The following is a 13,038-nucleotide window of genomic DNA, read 5'->3' on the forward strand; positions in this document are numbered from 1 at the left end:
AGCCATATTTAGAATTGAATTTTATAAGAATCCCTGTTATAGATTCTTAATTGTACAGTGTTAAAAAAATAATTAATCGTTTATTTAATATAGACAACTAATTAAAATAATTATATGAATAAACCATTATGTATGTATGTACATTGTAGATCTGTTTAGTTATCCTATTCACCACTACATAACTAATGAGTGACATAAATCTGGAATAACTTGTCACCCGTCTCATATACATATATATATATATGTGTGCACTTAACGAAAAAAGTGCAGGTGAAAGCAGTTTTCTTTGCTAGCCAAAGTGCGAAAAACTAGCTTTTTGGTTGCTATTGGTGTTAATCTTGGGCCTTGGTTTAGGAGGATGGGATTGTTTACTGACTGTTTATCTCCACCTACTGTATGTCCATCTCCTTGAGAAAGGGCGGAGATTTGCTGCATCAGTTAGAGTGAAAGTATATTGTTATGTTTTCTGACTTCTTCAATTTAAAATGGAGAAAGAATTTGTTCATGTGAACTCTGGCTATGACAGCAGTAACGCTAGTGTATATGATTGTCAGTATGAACGTGATATCACTTGGACCACCATCATGGAGTATTCCTGATTATATAGCATATGACAGTACTACCCAATCAACATCACCTCCTGTTCAAAATAGTACCCAGTCAAAGTTACAACTCAATAAAAAAACTTACCATTGTAGAAATCTAAGTACTTCAATTCTTGATAAGACCACTACTGTTGGAATTATTTTATTATGGACAACTTGGTTTGGCATAAATTTTGTAGAATCACTTGGTAATAGTAGACCAATAACATGTGGACCAAATAAAAACAAATGTTTTCTTACTGGTGACAAAAATCTTTATTCGAATAGCAGTACTGTAGTTTTTCATATTGTGGAGAGCCATTTTATTAAGTTATTAGAGCGGCTTATAATATGAGTCAACCACCAGACCAAAGGTGGATTTTCTTCACTCAAGAGCCACCACCACATATATATGAATATCATGAATTTCTCCATATTCCAGATCTCTATTTAACTAGACAATGACATATAAGTTTAGTTTCAGATAACAGACAAAGTTATGCCTACGTAGTTCCTGGAAAGTTTAAAGATCTTTGAGACAAGCATCACAAGAGTACCAAATCCCCAAGTCTACTATTCAAGATCATGCTTCAGGAAAAGTTTTAAGTGGAAGCAAGAATGGTCAAAAGTACATAACAGATGAAGAAGATTTTATGACATTTTTAACAAAATCTGCAAAAATAGGATTTTCACGTGCAAGGATGGAAGTGATATTGATATTACAAGCTAAAGTTGATCAAAAAAAGAAGGAATGTGACATTTTCTAGCAGTTGATGAGAGGGATTCAGGGATGACATTCAGAGCTTTCTCTCCGCATTACTGAGCAACTTGCTAACAATCATGCTTCAGCCTGTACCCCAGATGTCTTGAGTAATTATTTCAATATTTTAGAGCAAAGAGTTCAGGAAAACGACCTTGGTTCAAAGCCCACCCAATTGTTTAACTGTGATGAAACTGGAATGCAACTAGATCCAAAACCTCCAAAGGGCGTGACTGCTAAAGGTGTCAAACATCCAAAAGCAGGAAATAAAACGAAGATTACAGTCCTTGCATTGTGTAGCGTTACTGGATGCCACCCTTTGTAATATTTGCCCGAAAGTGTCGGAAACAAGCAACAGTTGATGGAGAAGTCCCCGGGAGTATGTATGGTCTCTCAAAATTGTGGTGGATCAATAGTGAACTGTTTGATTTATGGTTCGTCCATCATTTTTGGCTTCGTGCCCCAACTATACTACCAATCTTCTCCTATTTGATTGTCATCTTCACACTATAATTCTTCAGTAATCAATAAGGCAGAAGTTATCATTTTTTGTCTACCCCCTACATTCATCACATGAAACCCAAGCTCTAGATAAAGGTCCATTTGGACCTTGAAGTCTTCATGAGGCAGGTATGCGGGAAGATTTTAGTCGATAATCCTAGGAAGGTAGCCACAGGGTTCACCTTTTCAAAACTATTTACTGAGGCGTAGGCACATGCAATGATGATGAGAATATTCAAGCTGGATTCGAATGCATAGGAATCCACCCCTGAACAGAGATGCTATTGTTCCATAGAGAAAAGATGCTACAACCACACTTGCACAGCACACAGGGCTGAAATTTTTACTGCTATATAGCCCTGCACGACGACACAGACCTCCCATTACTAAAGAAGCTGCATTCACAAAAGAGGAAAAATCAAGATTTCAAAAAATATTTCAAGAAGCTTATGATATTACTTGTGATGATTGTTATAACCATATGGAAAAAAAGCATCGATCATTTAATAATGGTAATCCATTCATTGATCAAAAGCTTAATTTGAGCCCCCAACTATCACACAATGACACAGTTCCTAATGATGCCACCACTCATACTTTTTTCTCAATACCAATGTTACCCACCAGATGCTCCATACCCATATTACGCACAAGACACTCTTCCATATTTTTCTTTTTTGTGCCAGCATTTGATCCTCGTTTTCAAATTTGTGCTCCACTGCAGATGGTATATATCCTTTTTGTAACGTTTATTGATTGAGATAACAACAAGTGAACAAGTAAACAAGTGAAGCACACATATAACCAAAGTTACTTATATAGGAATACACTGTACACTGATAATACAATAACACTATACATTGATAATACAATAACACTATACACTGATAATACAATAAACACTATACATTGATAATAAAATAACACTATACACTGATAATACAATAACACTATACATTAATAATACAATAACACTATAGACTGACAATACAATAACAAGCATGTATTTGTTCTAACACAATGTACATTGTTCCACTAGACAATTCCACTACACTTTGTCTGTCATCCTTTAGCTTCCAGTACTATGTCATGGACATGTTGTTAGTCCCAAAAGGCAACCACTGTCAAGTCTCCAAGATGTTATTTTTTCTTTTTTCTATTGTATTATTCATGGATATAATAATCTAGCCTCTAGTACTTAGTCTCTGGAGTGTTCTCAGTCTCAAAAGGGCAACCATTGTCAAGTCTCCAATATGTCAGTTTGTCTGATATCTTTTTTTATATTACTCATTGGTATAATAATTTGGCCACTAGTACTCACATTCTCAGTCTCAGACTTATTAGTAATCAAGTAACTTAATTTCATTACGAATAGAGTGCAGTCGTAGATGGTGAAATACAATAAGTTCTGAACCAATGATTCAGTAATCATCTCAAAAGCAATCTATAAGATCAGATCTATATAATAAAGTGCACAAAAAAGTACCAGTAAAGAACAATTATGGTACCTTGCAAGCGTGGCCACACCTACTCAACTAATTGCTGTCTGATCAGTTAACAGAATATAGAACTTTGAGTATAGTGTTGTAGCTCAGTCAATACTTGATAGCAACAACCATAGCTCTCTTGCTCAGCTTTGTTCTTCAAGGAGTAGATGAATCTACATCATACTCGTCCACGCAACAATGCTTCCGATTATCTTTTAGAAAAAACTGTTACTACTCAGACGAGCTTTCTGATTTTTTAAAAATACCTTCAATGTGTTTTGATACCAGCGAATTTTAGAAACGCCATAGGAGTTTATCCTGCTAGATACGGCGGAAGAGATATATCTGTACCTCCGCCTACTGTACATTCAATCTCAGATTTGCTGCATCATGTTTTCCAAACTCTTCAATTCAAAATGGAGAATGTATTTGTTCATGTGCACTTTGGCTATGACAGCACTAACCCTAGTATATATAATTGTCAGTATGAACGTGATATCACTTGGACCACCATCATGGAGTCATCCTGATAATATAACGTCTCAAATTATTATCCATTCAAAGTTGTTACCCATTAAGAGAACTTACCATTGTAGAAATCTAAATACTTCAATTCGTGATAAGACCGCTACTGTTGGCAGTAATAGGAAAATCATTTTATTATGGACAACTTGGCTTGGCAGAGATTTTATTAAATCAATAGGAAGAAGTGGGCCAATAACATGTGGACCAAACAAAAAATAAATGTTTTCTTACTGATGACAAGAATCTTTATTCGAATAGCAGTGCTGTAGTTTTTCATATAGCGGAAAGTAAATTTATTAAAAAGTCTTAATTCTGCTAGTAGTATAAGTCGACCAACTGACCAAAGGTGGATTTTCTTCACTCAAGAGGCACCACCACGTATATATGAATATCGTCATTTTATCCCCTATTCCAGATCTTTATTTAACTGGACAATGACATACAAGTTTACTTCAGATATAAGACAAAGTTATGCCTACATAGTTCCTGGAAAGTTTAAAGGTGGTTATGATCCTAACAGAAATTATCTTGAAAACAGAACTAAAACAGCTATTGCTTTTATAAGTAATTGTAAACGTCCTCGTTTACGTGCAGCAAGAAAATTAAAGAAATACATTGATGTTGATATCTATGGTAAATGTGGAAAGCGATGTAAACCAAACTGCTTCTCTTTGTTACCAAAATACAAGTTTTATTTGGCTTTTGAGAATGCTGTATGTGAAGACTATATTACAGAAAAAACATACAGAAATGCCTTCACTAATGATATAGTTCCAGTAATAATATCAGGAGCAAACTTATCAAATCCTGAAGTCGTTCCTCCCAATTCTTCCATTAATGGACTTGATTTTAAGAGAGCTGTTGATCTGGCTGATTACCTCAAAAAAATTGGTAGTGATCCGCAACTTTATAACAGATTCTTCAAATGGAGAGATGAGTGGTCTATAATAGATGGTGGTACCTATCGTGTACCTTGTGATGTGTGTAACAAGCTGTATGAGCCTATGCAATGTATAAAAGTATATGATGACATTGAACAATGGTATAGTGTCCAACATGACTGTAAACAATATCCAAAATGGAATAGGTGACATAATCATTTCCAATAGTATATTAAATGTAAATCTTACGACGAGTTCATTGCCCATCATTTGAATGAGAGTGTCACATTATTTTTGGACCTCTTCATATTACAATATAAGTGTATTAGTTTTTCATAATATTATTAGAGTATGGACTCCTGTGCTGTACAAATAGCCATTAACTTGAGGATGTAGATCACATAGTTTATCATTTTATATTATAATAATCTACCAACTTCAGATTTTGTGTGAAAGATATCACTCGAGGGCAGTACCAGCCATTGTACTTGTAGTATTCCATTATGAAAGATCAGGTTAAAGATGTTGCATGACATAAAATCATATTGCAGCTGCATATATCAAATTGAGTACTGGACCTGAAGTTAAAAGGACTGATGAAAGTTATGAATTGATGTCACCAATTAATCCACATAAAAAAATCATTCCATTATTTCAACCAAGTCATCCTTGGTCGTCATAGATTTACCATTGTTGTGATAATTATGAATATGGTAATAATGGTTTATATATTCCAGAATATTCCAGATGAGCACATGTTTGTATTGTGTGAGCACGTTTTGAGTCAGCTCTTTTTGAGTTTTGTACAAGTTGACTCTCTCTCTTTATTCCTTTGTATTTATTGTTATATGTTGAACCTATCTCGGCCAGGTTACAACAATTGTGATATAAATTAATAATCACTTTTTACAATGATATATATAATTATACATATTCATAATTTAATTATTTAAAGATTACTTTGGCTTCCATTTGACTTTATACATATTGTGGTAGACTAGGTTTGGTAACTCACTATTGGGCTTAAATCAAATTGATGTAACTAAGGCCTCAGTTGAATTGACACAATGCTTCTTAACTGTTAATTAAAATTCATTGGTCTAAAAAATATTATGGACTTCTGAAATGTAATATATTTACTATTGTCTTTCACAAAGCACACTGGATTTCAAAGAGTATATATTCTATAATTGGTATTACTTACTAAGACACAGTAATGCTTATACATTAAATGTACTAGTATATACATACTTTCGCCTTGAGACATCTGTCACGTCAATTACAATTCTAATTATATGAACGTATTTCTATTATAAACAATTATTATTATTAAAATAATAACCAGGCATTGTCTTTTGCCATTTAAGGCAGTTATAAAGTGACCGAGGTTCTGTAAAAAAGTTTTAACAAAGAAAGAAGACTGAGAATGCCTGATAGAGGTAGTTGATTTTTCCGTCTAATGACTCAAAATCATCGACTAACAGGGCTTCGTTTCAGAGATATTAAGTCCATTTACACCTGTTGCATTGAGTTCTTCGAATAGGCATAGACACTCGTAACAACTTTTTTGTACGTGACATTGTCTCTTTCTCATCTTCACGAACATGGGAGTAAACCTGTTGTGTTCGCACGTGAACAAATAATGAATAAACTTAAAATGTACTTCAGCGCTAATTGTATTTAATAGGAAAGGGAAATACCTCACCTTACATCCATGCATAAAACACCTTTTAATGAAGGGTTCTTCTCAGAGTATAGTAATATAGCCAAATATGAAATTGAATTTTATAAGACTCCATGTATAGATGCTTAATTGTACAGTGTTATAAACAATTCGTCGTTAGTTTATAGACAATAATGGTTTCCTCATATAATTAGTTTAATTATTAAACTAATTGTATGAGGAAACCATTATGTGTGTATGTACATTGTAGATCTGTTTATTCATCACTAAATAACTAATGAGTGACATGAATCTGAAAAAACTTTTCACCCATGTCATAGATATAGAGTAAACTATTGATATTCGGACACCATGTATATTCGGACGTCTTCCCTCTTCAGTAGAAAAGAAAAGCAATGAAACTGGTATATATAAATGTAGGTCATAGATAGATAAAACACTAGATGTGGAGAGCCGCCGTTTTTCAACTTTACTCTTAGCCACAACGATCAGAAACGAAGAATTTCGGAAACGTCTAAGTTCGGATAAAATATTCTATTGTCGTAGACTTGGCTCTTTTCATTGAAGATGAAACGAAACCGTTGGAAACTAATAGTAAACAAATGTCCTACTAAACGTCTACAGATTCTGCTACAGAACGTTTAAATTATTAGTGGCTTTGGCAATGTTCCGTGATCAAAAAGTAGAGTAAAATGATCATTGAACGGACACGCCCTATTTTCGGACCGTCGCTCTGCTTTTGCAAGGAACTTTAGAAAACATTTGCAAATGCTTGTGTATAGTGCTAGTCCCATATACTTAGATATGCATGCAAAGTATAAGCAAAAGGCATAAGCAAGTTTTAAATAAAAAAGCTTCAAGTTTTTTTTTGGATGGTCCATGTTCGAAAAATGTTTTTTGGATGGTCTGCTATGTGTAAACTAAATTCATTCGTATGGTATCAAAACATGGGCTCTATCTACTTTGAACTGATTGTAAAATAGCTTTTCTATTGTTGCTTTTCATTCTGTGCCAACATGGTATCAAACACACCCACAGATCAATAATGGACCACGCCCAAAAACTGTATTAGTGTAATAACTATTGGCAAAACTGCATTGAAATTCAATTGTTTTTTTCAATTCATACAGTTTAGCCAAAACAAACCAGTGGACCCAAGTGTCACATTCACAATGAGCACACCATATTACAAAACTGCTTTATTAATAAGATTACATAACTATTGGCAAAACTGGTAAAATAAATGAAATAGTACAATACAGTATTACCACATTCCTCACCTCCTCTCTATTAACTCCGCAAAAACAGTACTAATTTCAAGTAGTCAACTATATGAGTCAGTCAATGGGCCATAGTATACACAATTTCTCACCTCCTCTCTTAGTAGTCCTCAGGGAACAGTTATACTTTCAATAACAGGGACAGTAAGAAGGAGCCTGTCAATATGGGGTATAGTATTACATTCCTCACCTCCTCTCTCAGTAGCTCCTCTGGTAACAGTACTACTTTCATATAACAGGGACATAATGAGTCAGTTATGGGGCTACAGTATTACACAATTCCTCACCTCCTCTCTTAGTAGCTCCTCTGGTAACAGTACTACTTTCAATAACAGGGACAGTAACTATATAAGGCCTGTCAATGGGGCTATAGTATTACACAATTCCTCACCTCCTCTCTTAGTAGCTCCTCTGGTAACAGTACTACTTTCAATAACAGGGACAGTAACTATAATGAGCCTGTCAATGGGGCCTACATATTATACACAATTCCTCACCTCCTCTCTTAGTAGCTCCTCTGGTAACAGTACTACTTTCAATAACAGGGACAGTAACTATAATGTGCCTGTCAATGAGGCTATAGTATTACACAATTCCTCACCTCCTCTCTTAGCAGCTCCTCTGGTAACAGTACTACTTACAATAACAGGGACAGTAACTATAATGAGCCTGTCAATGGGGCTGTAGTATTACACAATTCCTCACCTCCTCCCTTTGGAACTCCTCTAGTAACAGTACCACTTTCAACAGTCTCAGGGACAGTAACTGCAACTGAACCCATCAATTGGGCATTTGTATATCACACAATTCACCTCCTTTCTTTAGATTTCCTTTAACTGCCCTGGCGCCTTTAGCTTCATCATTCGAAGGAACAGCTTTCTTTTTTGATTTTTGATGCTTTAAAGGAATACACAATTTTTTTAAGTAGGCCAATATAGTCATGTATTATATATACCTTGGTTTTGTTTTTCATTTCTTTTTTCTCTCCTGTTCTTGTTTTCTTTTCAAGTTTTTTTCTTTCCCTTTCCAATCTCTTTTCTTCTTTAAGCCGTTGCTCTTCCTGTTTTTTCCAATTTTTTCATTCATTGCTTTCTGTATTCTGCACTCGTTATCACTCATGCACATGATTTTTCAGAGATGACTTTGGGAAAAAAAAATGTTCTTTTTTTAGCAAATTAGATTGACTTGCTTTGGTTCCCTGAGGTGGTTTTGGCTTTGTTAGCAAAGAAAGCCAGTAGTTATAGCACTGGTCAGATTTTATGTCATATCCTTCTCCAACCTTTTTGCAAACTTGATAATTTCTTCCTGTGAAAAGGGTGTGTGAATATCTGAAGCTGCTATAGGAGAAGAGGTATCATGAACAGCAAAGGTAACTTAACGAGAGGAAGCAGGAGTTAAAGAAACCTCCAATGATGAAGATAAGATCCTACGGAGACAATTGGAGAGTGGGAAGTGGGAGTTGAACATGACAGTGATGAAAGAACATTAATGGGAGATAAATCAGCAGTGGAGGATGAACTAAATAAGAGAGTGTCATTGAAAGCAGAAGAGGTAGCCGAAGTATCATTATGGCTATTATAGTGTGTGTTCAGTATGAGATGAGTAAGGACGTGAAGGAGTAAGTAACGGACAAGGAAGGTTTAGCTTCATTTTATCAGAAATACATGTAGTGTCTTTAGATAAGAGCTTATCCCTATTTACAGGATAAACACCAGTAACTCTGAAGCCACTGATAATGTTGACAGGTATCACAGACTTAAACCATGCCCGTCCAAATAATAAAGAAAATTGGTACCGTGTGATAACTTTGCCTGGATTGGATTGAATGTATGAATGACATTCTTCTCTTCATGCCTGTTTTAATGGGCCAAAAACACCTTTGTCCAAAGGTTGTGTTTTGTGCGTGGTGTTGGGAGGAAGACACAAAACAACTACTTCCTCTTCAGCAGCTCTATTAATAAACTGAGGGCTAAAGTGGCTGGAATGGCCATCCATTAGCAGTAGTAATGGCCTAGAGGCTGGTGCATGCCGTAGGAAGTGGTTTGCAAACCAGTCTCAAAAGATATCTGAATCCATCCAACCACTGTCACTTAGTCCATACCTAGTATCTGGAACTTCACCACGAATTAGTTCTTCTGTAAGGTTTTTTCGGTCAAAAATTACAAGAGGTGGTATGGCGTTTCCTGAAGCACTAACGCAAGCAAGAACTGTAATTTGACTCTTTTCTTGTCCATTTATAGAAATGGGATGCTTGGTGCCTCTCTTAGCCACAACTTTCGGTGCTTTAGGACTAAGTCGAAACCCACTTTCATCTAGGTTGAAAATCTGGCCTGGATGCTCTGTTAGATTACACTGTGTAAGAGTACTTTCTAAGAGATCAAAGTAGTTGGTTAATACAGAGTCTGACACAGCTGCCATTCTACAGTGAGACATAGGCTCTGGTTGTCTTAAAGTTAATTTGCTGTGCTGACTTTGAAAAGATTTCCACCACCCAGCTGTTACTTTTGGCAGAAATTCCTTTCATGTCAACTGTGCTCTGTCCCAATTGGATGACTTCTTGTTAGATCTGGAGTGGGGTGGTTTAGATTTGGAGGAACCTAAAGAGGCACAATGATTCAAAAAATGACGAGCTCTATTTCCTCAGTAGAATTCAGATGTCTACGAGGTCCACTTTTAGATCCAGCCAATACTTTTCCTACAACTCAATCATGCAAGGTTGACTTTGGGATACCGTATTCTTCTGCTGCTCTACGCACACTCATTCCTTTGCTAACAGCCTCATAAGCATAATCGAGTTTTTTCTTTAGCATAATCTTTATATTGCAAAGGACGACCAGAGGTTAATAGTGGTTAATGCTGGATCTGTGTGATATGTAGATACGGCTCCTTCAAAGGTGGACAAGCAACTGCCATCACGTTACACTATAAAAAATACAGCCAATGATATATATATATATATATATATATGCCATTACAATTAAGTAAAAAACATGCATGATAAGTATAATACACATTATAAGCAGCATGAATTTGTCAATTTTGAACTGCATCAGCATGAATGATGCCAAAATTGAAGGATGATCACAAAATAAACTTAAAGGCAGGTCAAAAGCATTTTGACTCAGTATTCACCTATCGTAAGAAGTTCCAAACCTATTCTGTTCCGAAGAATAAAGTGAGCGAATTATATATAATAATTAAGTGGCATAATATATTGTGACAATCATGAACGCCATTTTGAAGGGCTTGAAAAAATATACATGCATGTAAACTTCCTCACCCTTTTGGTCCTATTATGGTTTCAAAGGACTTTATTTTTAGCCTAGTAATGAAAATGAAATAATGCACAAAGAAAATAAGATAACAGCTTACAGTGTCTAAGTCGCACGAGGTTTTTGATGATCGCCTAGCGCTGGGTGGGGCTCCGATTATTGATCTGGGGGTGTGTGTTGCTAAACTGTTCACAGAAAAAAACAGCAACAATAGAAAAAGCTATTCAACACTATCAGTTCTAAAGTACATAGATAGGGCAGTGTTTTGATACCATGTATGAATGAATTTAAACTGTTTACATGCACAGCAGCCCATGTCCGCCGATACGACACTTTAGTCGAAACATAGGGACCATCTGAAAAAATTTTTGGACTGCTTGTTTATTTAAAACTTGCAAGCTGCCTTTTGTTTTATACTTTTGCATATCTAAGTATATGGACTAGCATTATACACAAGCATTTGCAAATGTTTCTAAAGTTTCCTTGCAAAAGCAAGCGAGCGACGGTCCGAAAAATAGGGCGGTGTCCGTTCAATGATTATTTACTCTAGGAGGCGTGGCATGTTATTCGTTATTTATTCCGATACATGCTGAGTGCAAAACGTCAAGATAGTCTTGGCCTCAGTTTGTATTGTTGTTAGAGTTCTCTATTTCAACTTACAGTACGAAGTCAAACAAATTTACATCTATTCAACTACTCTACTGTTTTTTTTGTCATCATGAAGTGGATCTTTTGCTACGACCACAGACTAATTATCCTGACCTTTTTTATCACGATTTGTTATGGTAATCAATCTGTTACTTTCTAAGTTACAAATTAAAATGATCACTATGTCAAACAGTTTTGTGTTTTTTACGATGGTCTTGATTTATTCACCACTGTTGTCTGTGTCAATTCAATAGTGAATTGTTTTAGTTAGTAACTGTTAATACTAACTCCTTAAATTTCTAATGCAGCTGTCATCTCAACATCTGCTTTTAGCTGACAGAACTTTTTGACATGCAGTAACCATAGATATTTCCTATCAAGCACATCTTAGCACCCTTCACAATACAAGCTTATGAAAAGCATAATTTACTTAAAGCTTATGACGCAGTATTGAGTGGTAGTGTATGTCTCCGAAGAGCAGCTGAAGAATACAATGTACCAAAAAGTACTTTACATGATCACCTCACTGGAAAAGTGATGTTTGGATCTGCAGTGGACCAACAAAATACCTTGGTGATGTTGAAGAGAAGAACTTGTGCAGTTTCTTCTAGGTTGTTCATCTATAGGATTTGCAAAAGTCTCGCAAGCAAATTTTTAGCCATCATTCCAAGAGTGTTGTCCACCAAAAAGGCATAAACGTTCTGTTACAATGGTTAGTGGGAGACTCTTTTAAAAAAAGCATCCATCATTATTTCTTAGAATCCTGAACAACTTTCCCATGTTTAGAGCCGTGTGTACCTTACCTGAAGCACTTGATCATTATTTTGATATTCTTTAAGAAACATTAGATCAAAATGACTTGTCCAGTACAACCTTGCCAAATATATAACTGTGATGAAACTGGTATGCCACTAGACCCAGCACCCTCCCAGTCATTGCTCGGAAAGGGCAAAAAAAACATACTCATTGCCACCTATGATAGTGTTTTTGAACGAAAGACGTTAAAAAGTAGGAGAGGTGCAGGGTCAATGTATGGCTTGTCGGAGAGTGGCTGGTTGATGGTGAACTGTTTAATCTGTGGTTCAGGCATCACTTTCTGTCTCATACTCCACCACTCCACTTCGTCCATTGCTTTTATTGTTAGACAGACATTCATCTCATTATACTCCATCTTTATTAATAAAGCTACATTGGAAGGAATATTATGTTTTGTTTACCATCTCATTTACACACATTTGACTCAGACCCTTGATAAGGGATGTTTTTCGATTTTAAAGAGATATTGGCGAGAGTAGTGCCATAATTACTTAAGCTCAAACCCTGGAAAGGTTATCCCAGGTTTACATTTTGTCAGGTTTTTTAAACGTGTATGGACTCAAAGCATGAAATGGAAAAAATTATAAGTGGTTTTCGTAC

The 13,038-nt window shown here is 35.6% G+C and overlaps 1 protein-coding gene across 1 annotated transcript; it reads left to right on the top strand.

Annotated features, from left to right (window-relative positions):
* The first annotated feature begins 4,291 nt into the window (after positions 1-4,291).
* On the top strand, positions 4,292-10,316 carry LOC121391730 (glycoprotein 3-alpha-L-fucosyltransferase A-like). The gene is made up of 2 exons (XM_041523257.1): positions 4,292-4,868; positions 10,183-10,316. The coding sequence occupies exons 1-2, from the start codon at positions 4,292-4,294 to the stop codon at positions 10,314-10,316; spliced, it is 711 nt and encodes a 236-aa protein (XP_041379191.1).
* The last annotated feature ends 2,722 nt before the right edge of the window (positions 10,317-13,038 follow it).

Source organism: Gigantopelta aegis, unplaced genomic scaffold (assembly GCF_016097555.1).
Source record: "Gigantopelta aegis isolate Gae_Host unplaced genomic scaffold, Gae_host_genome ctg2901_pilon_pilon, whole genome shotgun sequence".
Lineage (NCBI taxonomy): Eukaryota > Metazoa > Mollusca > Gastropoda > Neomphalida > Peltospiridae > Gigantopelta > Gigantopelta aegis.

Bases quoted from the DNA above. Each gene is read 5' to 3' on its own strand.
- LOC121391730 (XM_041523257.1), top strand. From the start codon at position 4,292: ATGACATACAAGTTTACTTCAGATATAAGACAAAGTTATGCCTACATA. The intron at 4,869-10,182 runs GTATAAAAGTAT...GACTTTGAAAAG, and splicing joins GCTGTATGAGCCTATGCAAT to ATTTCCACCACCCAGCTGTT.